Below are 15,959 nucleotides of genomic sequence, written 5' to 3'. Positions count from 1 at the left end.
TACTACATGTACAGTTCATCCAGTTTGGGCATTCGAACTACATTTTCATCTGACAGATGCTGCAGATTAAAAAAAAACCTCTGATTTTGAAATCGATGATATCAATACATATAGCTACATTCACATCTCACTAACATTAATTAACATGATATATATACCATACATACATATATATATGTATCATGCAGTTACAGTTATGTATATGGTACATATACTATTGCGGAGAATATTTGATGCAATGTACATAAGTGAAAAACAAAATTCCACTTCAAATTGATTTGAACTGTACATGTGAATGAATGTGTTTTTGTTGTATAGATGATTTGTAGCTACACAGTATGGAGTGTAAACATATAACGTAGAGTGCTATATGAAAATCATGTTCACTCTTAAGAAACTGTCTCAAGTCTGAGCTGATATGAGCATGTAATTCTAAGTTTTGAATATAGTGCTTAGTTTAATGTGCCCGTCGTGATGGTATACCCTGCCCTGTCTACATCCGCATTCTACGCTTCCAGAGTCTGTTTATCAGACCCAGGTGTTTTTAACCCACCATCATCAGATGGTGGGCTATTCAAATCGCCCTGCGTCAGTGGTCCGTCCGTCCCTCCATCCGTAAACAATTCTTGTTATCGCTATTTCTCAAAGTACTGAAGGGATCTTCTAAAATTTCATAGGTTTCTCTTGGTTTCTAGTTATGCATATTGCATTTTGAGACCAATCGGAAAACAATATGGCCGACAGGCAGCCATCTTAGTTTTGAAAATTGAAGTTTGTTATTGCTATTTCTCAGAAAGCACTGAATTGATCTTTCTCAAATTTCATATGTAGGTTCCTCTTGGTGCTAACATTAGTTATGCATATTGCATTTTGAGACCAATCGGAAAACAATAAGGCCGATAGGCAGCCATCTTTGATTTTGTCAATTGAAGTTTGTTATCACTATTTCTCAGAAAGGGTTGACGGGATCTTTTTCAAATTTCATAAGTAGGTTCCCCTCGGTGCCTAGTTATGCATATTGCGTTTTGAGACTAATCGGAAAACAACATGGCCGACAGGCGGCCATCTTGGATTTGGACAATTGAAGTTTGTTATCGCAATTTCTCAAAAAGTGCTGAAGGGATCTTTCTAAAAGTTGATATGTAGGTTTCCCTTGGTGGGTGGTTATGCATAATGCATTTTGAGACCAATCGGAAAACAATATGGCCGACAGGCAGCCATCTTAGGTTTTGACAATTGAAGTTTGTTATTGCTATTTCTCAGAAAGCACTGAATTGATCTTTCTCAAATTTCATATGTAGGTTCCTCTTGGTGCTTACATTAATTATGCATATTGCATTTTGAGACCAATCGGAAAACAATATGGCCGACAGGCAGCCATCTTGGATTTGGACAATTGAAGTTTGTTATCACTATTTCTCAGAAAGTGCTGAAGGGATCTTTCTCAAATTTTATATGTAGGTTCCCCTCGGTGCCTAGTTATGGATATTGCATTTTGAGACTAATCGGAAAACAACATGGCCGACAGGCAGCCATATTGTATTTTGACAATTGAAGTTTGTTATCGCTATTTTACAGAAGGCACTGAAGGGATAGAACAATCTGCCACAAAATATCATTCAAAACCTTGACATAACATCATTCAAACCAGGGCTCGCACACACGATAAAATCCTAAAACAATCACACAAATGTTTTTAACCTGAGCTCTCTGTTATCTAAAAGCTGGTAGCTAGATGGGGCGCTACATCAAATGTATAAACATTTTTTCAAATGCTAATGATAATGATAATTTGTGAAGCGCTTATAGGCATGGGATCCTCAAAAGTTTGAAAAGAAAGGCCTCATTAATTTTACAGGTAATCTAGGACCTTCATATTACATCTACAACTACGTATACATTAACCCATTGAAGATGTCAAATAAGATTACCCGAGTACCTATTCTGAAAATTAGCTGCCAAGACGCACTTGCAATCAAAAGTAGATATGAATTTCTTTTCTTGCCAATATTTTGTCCTAGTCCTAATCAGGTATTGGTGATGTTCCATACAAAGTTGACCATGTCCCCACTAAACAAAAGCAGTTAAAATAATTTGTTTTCGTTTGTGTCTTCAGTACTTTCAGTACTTTGATTATAAAATTATTAAACCATATTGGCTGAGAGGCCACATCTTCAGGGGTTGTGGGGAGATCACCACCATTTAGTTCAGCCCACACATTAAAAATCTCACTCCAGAAAATATTTAATGATTTAGAAATTTTTAAAAGACCTTCCCTCTTCATTTTAAAAACTTTATCTCCTCCATATGGTTCAATTTTATCTAGAATCAGTGTTTTCCAAGGAGAAGAATTCAAAGGGTCAAGTAATTTTTTGATCCAGCACATTTTTAAAGCATGGCAAAAAGAAATTATATGAGGCACCCGTAGTCCTCCCTCATTATAATCACCATACATTACATTTCGCTTAACTTTATCAATTTTGTCATTCCATAAAAAACTGGAAGAAGCATTTTTGTAACTCTAACAAACATTCATTTGTTGGATCTGGTAAAACAGTGAACGTTTGAATAAAAATGGGCAATGCCAGTGATTTTATGACCGTTACTTTTCCAATGTATGTAAGATTTCTAAAAGACCAATTATTCAATAATTTTTTGACAGCAATTAACTTTTGTCTGAAGTTATCTTCAAAAATATTTTCTGCTTGAAAGTTGTAAGTTATACCTAATAGTTTAAATTTCCCCTGGTGATTCCAGCTTAATTTTCTGTCTGGAAGAAGTTCTTCTCCACAACCCCGTTTTGCCCCAATCCATATTGCTTGTGTTTTTTCCATATTTATCTTAAGCCCAGATACTTTACCAAAGTCATCTAAAATTTTAAGAACATTGTTTAAAGAATTTGGATCATCCGATAATGTAAAAGAAGTATCGTCTGCAAATTGATTAATCAAGAATTCTGAATTTTTAACTTTGATACCATTTATATTAGGATCAATTTTAATTGCTGAACTTAAAATTTCCACACAAAGAATAAAAAGATAAGGACTGATAGGATCACCTTGTCTAACTCCACGGCATACCTCAAAAAAAGTAGAACAGTGTCCATTGTTCAATACACAACATGAATTATCATTATAAAAAGTTTTATCCATTGTAAAATAGAAGGACCAAAACCATAAAATGAAAGTGTTTTTAAGATAAAATTAGACTCTAGGGAATCAAAAGCTTTCTCAAAGTCTATAAGCAACAGTAATCCTGGGATATTTTCTTTTTCAGTAGCATCTATTAAGTCAGAAATTAACCTAGTGCATTCACCAACGTATCTACCTTTAAGGAATCCTTTTTGTGTTTCACTTATAACACTATTTAAAACTGTTTTGATTCTATTGGAAATAATTGAAGACACAATTTTATAATCAACATTGAGTAAAGTAATAGGCCTCCAATTTTTTACATACAATTTAGATTTACCCTCTTTTGGAATGTATGTAATCATGCCTTGACGTTGAGTTATAGATAAAATTCCTTCATCATAGGATTGATTAAGTGAATTAATTAAAAACCTATTTATATCTAACCAAAAAAATTTGTAAAATTCTGTAGTAAAACCATCTATTCCAGGAGACTTATTATTATTCATACTTTTTATCGATTTAAGACATTCCTGGTAATTAATTTTTCCTTCTAATTGACTACTTTGCTCTTCTGTTAATGTTTTTATAAAAGGATTTTCAACATCAAAAAATGCATCACTAATTAAATTATCATTTACATGTGAACTGGTGTAAAGGGTTTTGTAAAAAATTCTCTGTTCTTCTAAAATCTCTTGAATGTCAGTTATTTCCTCACCAGTTTCTGTTATTAGTTTTGGAATCAATTTTTCCTGGTAATGTTGTTTTTCTAAATTACAAAAAAAATTTGAGCTCCGCTCACCTTCTACTTTCCACTTTGATTTTGCTCTCAAAATAATTCCCTTCATTTTACTTTCTCTTAATAACATTAACTCATTTTCCACTATTTCAATTTCCTTCAAGTCTCTATCTTCTTGTTGTTGTAATTTTTTTAGTTTTGATTCTAGTTCATTTTCTATTTTATCCCTTTCTCTTTTTTTAAAAGTCGAGTAGGCAATTGTTTTCCCTCTAATCATTAATTTTAGTGTTTCCCATAGCAGTTTATCACTAATTGAAAAAGTAATCAGGTTTATATCTTCCTCATCTGGATTAGTAGCATAACTATTTATAGCATCACTAATACATTTTTTAACAACATTAACATACTCAATATCATTCAATAAACTATTATTAAATTTCCATGTACCTTTTCCCCTCGGTTGATCAATAAGTTTTATAGTTACAAAAATTGGAGAGTGGTCTGATCTATAGCTTGCACCAATATCAGATTTATTAACAAAAGGGTATAAATCGGTTGAAATTAAAAAATAGTCAAGCCTAGCCTGTTTTTTATGAGGACCATGCCATGTATATAAAGTCTTACTTGGATTTTGCTCCCTCCATATATCTACTAGATCAAATTTTTCCATTATAGATAAAATTTCCTTACGATTAGATTCATTATTTTTATTGGCATAATTTTTAGTGTCTGTTATATAATTTTGTGGTGCATTCCAGTCACCGCCTAAAATCACTGATGTATTTTGACGTAGCTGTAATTGATTTGATAAAAACTGATAAAATTCAATATTTGTTTCATTTGGACCATAAACTGCTACAAGAGTAAGATTTCTGTTGCTTATAGAAATGTTGATATCTAATATTAAAAGATTACCTGCTTTATCATTAGATGTTGACAATAGTGTATAGCCAAATGTATTATTAAAAAGAATTGCAACACCTCTACTGTTTGAGGTATAAGAATTAAACCAAGCTTCATATCCCCATTCAAATTTCCATTGGCCTTCTACTTCCTTCTTTGAATGAGTATCAATTAAAAAAATTATGTCATATTTCTTTTTATACTTTTCAAAAATGTCCTTTCTTTTTATTGGATCAGAAGATAACCCCCTACAATTTACACTGCATATTTTCAATCCCTCACCTGTAATTATAAATTACTAAATGACCAGTCATAGTTTTCCTACATAATACATACATGTACAGCAACCTTTTATAATTAAAACTAAGAAGTTGAATGTGACTATTTTCATCTTTCAAAAATTCCCCATCCCCCCTGAAACTTAGTGACACATATTCAAAAAATAGAATGAGACAAAGAAGATATTTTCCAGTCTCATTTACAATGGCCATGTTCCAGTTTTGCATGGCTGATACCCTCTTAAATCGTGTAAACACCTCAATACTACATTTTACATGTACAGTACTTGTGAAGTAAAAGTAGATTCTACAATGTACTGATAGAAAAAACAAATAACAGAACAAAAAGAAAAACATGTTCAAACATCAATATATGACATTGTTATAGTATGAATACTTAATAATTCAGAAAGTTAAATCCCTTATTTATATTGTGCCTTATTGTATATTGTAACTTACATGTTTTTTTTTTATGTTTACAAAACCTAGATCCACTGTACACTCATGTGCTTATGCAAGCTTAGGCACTACGACACCAATTTCTATTCGGATTTCGTAATTTCCTCAAGTCAAAAACATTTACCCTTATCTAGATAGTATGTTCCTTTTAAATTCAATGAATAAAAAAAGAAAAAACAAAACGCAACAGAACAATTTACATCGAAAACTTACTTTATGGACTGCCGAGGTGACTTCCGGAAGTAGATCTAGACCGGAAGAAGATTACGTCAAACTAATGAACGCCACAGTACACCTAATGCGCAGTTCGGTGCCCAAGGAGAAAATCAAATATTGTATAACACGTTAGACCGTTTTACTACTCACTTTCAACATGACACTCTCTTAAAATATCAATACAGAAAATTATTAATGAATCTAGAAAGATTCCGACAGCGTGTCACATGTTAGCGAGTATCGCCTGCTTCCAAAACAGGAAATTATTTATGGTCGTACTAAAAGACCGTGATTTTTTTTATACCACGAAAAGCGTCCCGCGTAGAACATCCTGTGTTACATTTATAACGTTCAATGCTTGGCTAGCAGAAATTATTTGAGATCATAAACAGAAGGAAACGCACGAAATGTTCATTTATATTTTGACAATATCGTTAAATATTACATAAACGCAAAAACATAAGGACATGTGTTCACAGACGGGTATTTTGGAAAGTATAGATACCGAGATGTAAGCCACCTTGAATCTGCAGAAAAAACGCACGTGATTAGGTGGTTTTAGTCCGCCTTATAGCCTTGGGTCATACACAGCTATGTCTATTCACGCGATGTAAACAGCACACGTGTAATACACGAGTAGTCTCGTATTGGAAAGAAATATTTATTCTCTCCAGGGGCATCACGTGCCTCCAAAAACATTCGATTAGTTTTTTACTAACAAAGAAAGGATCGGTGTAAATCGGTATTGCTTTTTATACATTCATACTTAAGAAATAATTACCTATGTTTAATTTTGTATTAGATTTCAGATCAGTGTATTTTATCTTATTTGATAAAAAAAAAAAATAATAATAATAATAATACATTCTGAGTTATAAGAAAAACGACGCCCATTCAATGTTTGAATGATGTAAATATCAATATATATACAAATGTATATCTTCTTTTACCTTCTTGGCTCAATATATGTACAAGGTTATCCCGAACAAAAGAAAAAATAAAAACAAAAACCAACCATCTTACAGTCCATCAACTCAAAAAGCGTGTACATCATCAGTATGAATTTATATACTTCAGACATTATATTTTCGTTCACTTACATGTATATAAGTCTAGCGTACACTTTCCGCGAAAGTTCACTGATTTCTTTTTTTAATCAAGTCAACAAATGGGAATTCTTTCATGTAGATAAGTTTATATTTTGACCTCTCCTGAGCTGACATCTCCCTCCTGGCCTTCAACAAATCCGCTCGCCTTTTGCTGACTGACGCAAGGACGTCAGGGACTACACTGATGCCCTTACCACTCGGTAATTTGAATGCAGCCTCCAAAATTTCATCCCTATCCAATAGACTACTTAGTCTAATTATAATGTTATGTTTATCTGAAGCGCCACCCGGAAGCCTGTGCACAGCTGTAAGAAGCAGTGTCTGCGCCCTTTCCGTCTCAAAACCCAGAGTGTCAACCAGGAATTTCCTTACAGTTTTCTCCGTTACTCTTGGGGGTTCTTTTAAAGGCCCCTCCACCCCACGGATCACTAGATTCCATTTACGAGTCCACATATCTAATTTGGTGCGGTTATTCTCCTCATTGGTGATTTGGTCCGTTAATTTTGTTTCCAAATCGGGCAAAACTTTCTCGTGTAACTCACTTAGGCTTGTGTTAGTATTTTCCGCGAAAGTCTCCAACACAGATACAGTTTTGGTCAATGGTGGCACCCATTTGGGATTGAACTGATGACACCTGTATATGCAGTCGCGCAAAGCACGCAGCGATGTCGTTAAAACCCGTACACGTGTACATGGCCGATACATCAACTGGGGCCCTATCCTCTGCCCCTCCTACCTGGTTCTCATTTCTACTATTGTCCATCATGGTTCCAGGCAAGAGAAAAACTGGTTAGAGATATGTTTTTTATGGGCAGTGTCAGTTGAAAAGAAAGCACTGAAACGACAGTCCACACGTGTGTATATATCTCGTAACGTACAGGTTGTACACGTGGTATATGCAGTAGGGCTATATAGGCACTGGTCACACCGTAATTTTCAAGCATAAAACTCACAAAAAGGCAGGTTAAAGTTCCAAAATAGTCAGGATATATCACACCGATGGTAATGGAGTCAACATGTAAAAAGTAATTATTGCAATATAGTTTTTGGTGTTGTATCGACTCTGAAAACAGCGGAGCTGTCACTCACCCGCTTGTCTTGTCCGCCATTCAAACCGGAAGTCTCTTTTGGTCAGAAACATCCTTGGGGGAAGGGGAACAGATTTTGCATAAATGGTGGCTCTGACCCCAAAGGGGCCAAAGGGGCGGGGCCCAATACAGGAAATAGAGGTAATTCCTTTGAATCGCTACTAGTCGTAAAGTTATGAATGGATTTGAACCCAATTTGGTCAGAAACATCCTTGGGGGGAGGGGAACAGATTTTGCATAAATGGTGACTCTGACCCCCGAGGGGCCCAATATGGGAAATAGAGGTAATTCCTTTAAATCGCTACTAGTTATTAAGTTATGAATGGATTTGAACCCAATTTGGTCAGAAACATCCTTGGAGGAAGGGGAACAGATTTTGCATAAATGGTGACTCTGACCCCAAAGGGGCCAAAGGGGCGGGGCCCAATAGGGGAAATAGAGGTAATTCCTTTAAATTGCTACTAGTAATAAAGTGATGAATGCATGTTCTAAAAACAATTCTTGAGGACTTTCAGACCTTAGATAGTCTGGACTTCATTAATCTTTATAGCAGTTCCGATTCCCACACTATAACCATATATAGCATTGTTTGAGATTTACAAATAAAACAAATTGAATATGAACATTATTTTGACATTTGGTCTAATTCAACCAGGTGAGCGATACAGGCCCCATGGGCCTCTTGTTTTTGTTGGATTATTCTATAACAATAACATATACATTGTGTTACATACATGTACATACTGCAATAAGCTATTCCTCGATATCAATTATCTGAAATTAAACTGAAATGGAAATTTCTGGTTATTATTGTACTTGTCCTGCTGGTCAAAGAACGGTTGGTATGTGTGCGCATACGTCAAGTGTGCTTTTTTATTTAGGAACTAGCAATCAGAACAAAAAGCCATTAGAACAACGGAATTTTATGTCACTGATGATGTAAATCTCATAATAGACTACACGAAGCTACATGGTGTGGTTACAATCATAATTAAATAAGCCCACAACATGATCAGTAAAACGTTTGTCATAAAATAATGTTTAATCGAACGTTTTGATGTACCTTTTGTAGCATTTGCCTCTATTTTTCAGTACTTTCGGTACTTTGATATGTTGTCCAAAATTTGGGGTGTATGCATTTAACATAATAAAATCTTGGCATATCCAGTAATTCACAAAATAAATTTGTTTCATTAGATGTTTATGAATATCCATAGATTATTTCTAACTGGAAATTTTGATAGTACTCCATTAATAACTTTGTGGTATTAGACTTTAAATGAAAAGTTAAAAACAATAAATGATTTTCACAAAGAAGACATCAAATTCGGCTGAAATTTAATTTTAGTGTCACGGAGCGTGATGATTCATATACAAAATTAAACCTTAAACAAATGGGGTGAATTTGTTTCACAAATAGGAAATAAAAATGTGTTCTATAATAATTAGTGGTCAAAACATTAGCTTCTTATGCAGTTTGATGGGGAAATAATGAAATCACCAAAAAAAGAATATATACATTGAGGAATGGAAATTAATTCCTCCCACATAATCGGGGATATTATGCTTTTGACAAGAATATGTTTCCGGGAAAAAAATTGCTGTGTGCCGATTTAGCCCTCCTATGCACCACCTCCTTTCAAGAATTTCTCATTTTAACTCTGACACCAAATATCTTTGATCTTTATATCACTTCCATATAAAACTGAAACTCATGCAAGATCTTCTTTGTACTATCCAGAGCATTTTCTTCAACTATACAAAGTTTGGAGTAAACCATAAGTTATAAAAAAAGATGACAAAGATGTTTTCTCCTTATAGGAAAAGGTGGAATATGAACAAAAGTACAAAGCATATCTGCAGAGTCTACCTGAGAATGAACGTAAAGACTTGGAAAAGAGAGAGAACGTCCAGGTATGGTTGTCATAAAACACATGATCTATGATATTCCTCAATAAAATATAGTTTTAATTAACTACAATGTACTGTAAACATTGTAATTTTGGCGTGCTTAAATTTTAGCGCAAAAGCCAAATAAAATTAATTAGCAGGATGATAGATTAGCGCACCGACAATTCTAGCCATATAAAACATTGTAGATGAACTATCGGTGCGAAAAACGCTGGAATGAAATAACTGCTAAAATATGTACGTTAACAGTAAATAAAGTGTAATGAAAAAACATATGATATTTCTGTAATCTTGAATAATATGCGAGAAAGGAATGATATGCGAGAAATGCAATTTTTGTATGTTGAAAATTGGAAGTTATTATCATTGGTATGATAATAACGAGTTTGCAGAAACCAACTCTCAATATCTCTACCAGAAATTATGATTAGGACTTTGTAAACAAAACAATGTAAGGTAATCTGAAACTTTTAATTTTTCATTTTGAGAGTCATTTCCCTGAAAATTATACATATATTTTTTTTCAAGTGAAAATCATAGATCTGATGACTTTAAAAGAAAATGTGTGCTGATGTGGTAGACGACCTTTGGCTATAGAGGTTACATAGAGTTTTCCTAAAATGAGCTTCTAAAAGTTTGGCACAATGATCAAAACTGGTAGGCATTCTCAAGGAAATGAAATTATTACTCATGATATGTCCAAACTTTAACAATTTGTCTGCTGAAATGTTTTGTGTCATATGTAGTGAGTTTGCTCCAGATGTAAATTGAGACATTATTGTAGAGTGGACACCGGGTGGTCTGACAGCATTTCATACTGTCCAACCTTAACATCTTGTCTGCGGATAAGCCAACCCCTGATTTTAGTAAATAACTTGTTGTACTTAATTTCACAGAAAAATTCTGCAAGGTCATCGAGTGATGATGTATTGGACCAGAGCAGGAGGAATCAGCGTATGTAAGTACATTTAACTAAAATTGGTAATCGCTTTTAAATTCATAATCAACCATCACTATTTCTTCAATGATTAATGTGCAATTATTGAATGTTTTTAAAAAGAAAGGAACACACCTACCACAAAATCAGTAAAATGTGATTGATATGTCTCCAAATATTGTTTTAATGTTGAATTTTAGTTAATTGTATTTTTAGATTTTTCAATTTTATCATTTTTCAAGTCTACATTTAATCTCAATAACTTAGGACAGTTTCCATCTCTTAGTCAATCCATGATTAATCACAGGAATTCATGACTGAATAGTCATAATAAGAGGTAAAATGACTAATAACGTAAGTTGAGTGATCGGAATAACACTTCAAATTATTAACTGAAGCTGAAATTCTGTAGTACTTACCAATTTGACTCAACATATGTTTTGAATTTCGTAAGTAAAGTACGTTGACATTTATTTTTTTATTTCTATTTGTTTTGTGTTTTTCAGCACCTCTCCAAATGGAGATCACCATGTAAGTATAATAGTACACGCTCAATACAAATATTACAACTGTAGTGGGAAAAAAGCAGTATCTAAAAGCTGGAGGAGGGTGGAGGCATGTATTGGATGAAAATATGTACAATCATTGTATTTTATCTTCAGTGCTGGAAATAAAATGTTAACCATAATGATACATATTTTCAGTTCCTTTATGTTGAAAAAAAAATGTGAAGGAGATTATTCTGGGGAAAAATCATCTATATGATATCTTGAGTATGTATTTAAATGCTGTATCGCCAACACCTGAATGTTATTGAATTAAAATCCTCACTTGAATTTTTCTTTCAAGGAATCAGATGACAAGATGTCAGATGTAATTCCAGACATACAGGAAGAAGTAAGGAAAAGAAAGACAGCAAAAAAGAAAGCAGGATCAAAGGTAAATAATCACCAGTAATCAGTAACAAAGGTAAATGATCACCAGTAATTAGTAACAAAGGTAAATAATCACCAATAATTAGTAACAAAGGTAAATAATCACCAGTTATCAGTAACAAAGGTAAATGATCACCAGTAATCAGTAACAAAGGTAAATAATCACCAGTAATTAGTAGCAAAGGTAAATAATCACCAGTAATTAGTAACAAAGGTAAATAATCACCAGTAATTGGTAACAAAGGTAAATAATCACCAGTAATTAGTAACAAAAGTAAATAATCACCAGTATTCGGTAACAAAGGTAAATCATCACCAGTAATTAGTAACAAAGATAAATAATCACCAGTAATTAGTAACAAAGGTAAATGATCACCAGTATTCGGTAACAAAGGTAAATCATCACCAGTAATTAGTAACAAAGGTAAATAATCACCAGTAATTAGTAACAAAGGTAAATAATCACCAGTAATTAGTAACAAAGGTAAATAATCACCAGTAATCAGTAACAAAGGTAAATGATCTCCAGTAATTAGTATCAAAGGTAAATAATCACCAGTAATTAGTAACAAATGTAAATAATCACCAGTAATCAGTAACAAAGGTAAAAAATCACAAGTAATTAGTAACAAAGGTAAATAATCACAAGTAATTAGTAACACAGGTAAATAATCACCAGTAATTAGTAGCAAAGGTAACTAATCACCAGTAATTAGTAACAAAGGTAAATAATCACCAGTTATCAGTAACAAAGGTAAATAATCACCAGTAATTCGTAACAAAGGTAAATAATCACCAGTTATCAGTAACAAAGGTAAATAATCACCAGTAATTGGTAACAAACTTAAGGTAAATGATCACCAGTAATTGGTAACAAAGGTAAATAATAACCAGTTATCAGTAACAAAGGTAAATAATCACCAGTAATTCGTAACAAAGGTAAATAATCACCAGTAATCAGTAACAAAGGTAAATAATCACCAGTAATTAGTAGCAAAGGTAAATAATCACCAGTAATTAGTAACAAAGGTAAATAATCACCAGTAATTGGTAACAAAGGTAAATAATCATCAGTAATTAGTAACAAAGGTAAATAATCACCAGTATTCGGTAACAAAGGTAAATCATCACCAGTAATTAGTAACAAAGATAAATAATCACCAGTAATTAGTAACAAAGGTAAATGATCACCAGTATTCGGTAACAAAGGTAAATCATCACCAGTAATTAGTAACAAAGGTAAATAATAACCAGTTATCAGTAACAAAGGTAAATAATCACCAGTAATTCGTAACAAAGGTAAATAATCACCGGTTATCAGTAACAAAGGTAAATAATCACCAGTTATCAGTAGCAAAGGTAAATAATCACCAGTAATTAGTAACAAAGGTAAATAATCACCAGTTATCAGTAACAAAGGTAAATAATCACCAATTATCAGTAACAAAGATAAATAATCACCAGTTATTAGTAACAAAGGTAAATAATCACCAGTAATTGGTAACAAAGGTAAATAATCACCAGTTATCAGTAGCAAAGGTAAATAATCACCAGTTATCAGAAACAAAGGTAAATAATCACCAGTAATTGGTAACAAAGGTAAATGATCACCAGTAATTGGTAACAAAGGTAAATTATCACCAGTAATTGGTAACAAAGGTAAATTATCACCAGTAATTAGTAACAAAGGTAAATAATCACCAGTAATCAGTAGCAAAGGTAAATAATCACCAGTTATCAGTGCCTATACAATATTTCTAACAGTAAATGAAAATATTGAATAGTTTATGTCTTTTTACTGCAAATGAATTTGAAACATGCCGATTTAGATATAGTACCTGTTGTACTGACACATGTATTCATACTGTCCTCGAGTATCTCTATCTTTTTACTGTGATTTATTTGATGTGTTCTTTCTTGGTTTTTTCCATCAGCGACCCCGATCATCATCATCTGATGAAGAAACAATGACTAAAATAAAATCAGCCCGAAAGTCGTTGCCCCAGAAATCACCTAAGAAACATGTATTGCCTTCTTCATCGTCAGATTCTTTATCAGCTAGTTCTGAGGAACCACCACCAAAAAACACTAGTGTAAGTAAGAAGGGAGTTACCTCACCTGAAAAAGCACAGAAAAAGAGTTCATCAAGTTCATCAGCAGATTCATCATCGGACAGTGACGAGGAACCACCACCCAAAAAATCTAGTGTTTCCCCGAAAAAGGCAGTTACCTCACCCAAAAAGGTACAGAGAAAGAGTTCATCAAGTCCATCGGCAGATTCATCATCGGACAGTGACAAGAAACCACCACCCAAAAAATCTAGTGTTTCCCCGAAAAAGGCAGTTACCTCACCCAAAAAGGTACAGAGAAAGAGTTCATCAAGTTCATCGGCAGATTCATCATCGGACAGTGACAAGAAACCACCACCCAAAAAATCTAGTGTTTCCCCGAAAAAGGCAGTTACCTCACCCAAAAAGGTACAGAGAAAGAGTTCATCAAGTTCATCGGCAGATTCATCATCGGACAGTGACAAGAAACCACCACCCAAAAAATCTAGTGTTTCCCCGAAAAAGGCAGTTGCTTCACCCAAAAAGGTACAGAGAAAGAGTTCATCAAGTTCATCAGCAGATTCATCATCGGACAGTGACGAGGAACCACCACCCAAAAAATCTAGTGTTTCCCCGGAAAAGGCAGTTACCTCACCCAAAAAGTTACAGAGAAAGAGTTCATCAAGTTCATCAAGTTCATCGTCAGATTCATCATCGGACAGTGACGAGGAATCACCAACCGAAAAATCTAATGTTTCCCCGAAGAAGGCAGTAGTTACCTCACCCAAAAATGTACAGAGAAAGAGTTCATCAAATTCATCATCAGTCAGTTCCAAGGAACAACTACCAAAAAAATCTAGTGTTTCCCCGAAGAAGGCAGTTACTGCACCCAAAAACGTAGATAGAAAGAGTTCATCAAGTTCATCATCATCGTCTGGTTCAGACAGCAATGAGGAGGAAGCTGTTGTACATTCACCTAATAAGACAGATAAAATGTCCAAAAGAGAATCATCTTCATCATCTTCGGAAAGTGACAATGAGGTGCTAACGCAAAAGCCTGTTGTTAAGGCTGGAAAGAAACCATCTGCACCAGTCACAAAAATTGTAAGTAAAACGATAGATATTCACATTATTTTCCGAGATATATAAAAATACAATAAAAGGTTTCTCAGGACATAAATAAAAAATAATATCTGACCAAAAACAGTTTATTAGCACGTAGGATGAAGTCCAGGGGAGCTATTGCTATGCCCATTGTCGGTTTGTCCTTGTGTTCCTTGTGACAAGACCTTACGTTGGTACTACTTCTGTGGACCTACTGACTTGACTGTGACCATTGACCTACTTCTAAAAACTTGGCCACAGTATGTCAACTGTAGGAGATAGGGCTTTCATATCTTAAATATGTTCATTGTGAAAGTGCCTTTCCATTGGTGCTGCATTTATGGACTTACTAATCTTGACCTTTACCGTGACGTTTGACCCACTTTTAAAAAATTAATTCCACATTTCAACCCACTCAGCCAGCTGTGTTTTTAAACAACTTTAGTTGGAGCATGGTATTCTATTGGTAAGACACTCATCTGGATTACTAGTTTGAGTGCCAGAATGACCTTGAACCAGATACTAAATTGTGTTCGAGTGAACCTAGCTTTACTGGGCACATTGATGGGAAGCGTGTGAAATGTTGTGTACAAAATGTTACCACCAAACGGCAGCTCTTGATTGTAGGTTCCTTGGGAAGTTGAGTACTATGACTGGTAGGTCTATTAACCACTGATAAAAGTGGGGAGTCGATTATTTAGACAATGGCTGGTAGGTCTAATAACCACAGATAATAGTCGGGTAGTCCAGTAATCAGACAATGGCTGGTAGGCCTAATAACCACAGATAATAGTCGGGTAGTCCAGTAATCAGACAATGACTTGTAGGTCTAATAACCACAGATAATAGTCGGGTAGTCCAGTAAGCAGACAATGACTGGTAGGTCTAGATCTAATAACCACAGATAATAGTCGGGTAGTCCAGTAATCAGACAATGGCTGGTAGGTCTAATAACCACAGATAATAGTCGGGTAGTCCAGTAATCAGACAATGACTTGTAGGTCTAATAACCACAGATAATAGTCGGGTAGTCCAGTAAGCAGACAATGACTGGTAGGTCTAATAACCACAGATAATAGTCGGGTAGTCCAGTAATCAGAC

At 34.2% G+C, this 15,959-nt stretch overlaps 1 protein-coding gene across 1 annotated transcript in view; it reads left to right on the top strand.

Moving 5' to 3' along the window:
• Positions 1–15,959, top strand: part of LOC117316572 (nucleolar and coiled-body phosphoprotein 1-like) — a 53,575-nt gene that overhangs the window by 32,770 nt on the left and 4,846 nt on the right. The window contains exons 12-16 of the mRNA XM_033871228.1: positions 9,745–9,837; positions 10,731–10,792; positions 11,278–11,302; positions 11,621–11,710; positions 13,641–14,858. Of these exons, the coding sequence (XP_033727119.1) occupies positions 9,745–9,837; positions 10,731–10,792; positions 11,278–11,302; positions 11,621–11,710; positions 13,641–14,858 (1,488 nt within the window). The remainder of the gene's footprint in view (positions 1–9,744; positions 9,838–10,730; positions 10,793–11,277; positions 11,303–11,620; positions 11,711–13,640; positions 14,859–15,959) is intronic.

This window comes from Pecten maximus, chromosome 18 (assembly GCF_902652985.1).
Source record: "Pecten maximus chromosome 18, xPecMax1.1, whole genome shotgun sequence".
NCBI lineage: Eukaryota > Metazoa > Mollusca > Bivalvia > Pectinida > Pectinidae > Pecten > Pecten maximus.
This window is presented reverse-complemented; position numbering and strand designations above follow the sequence as displayed.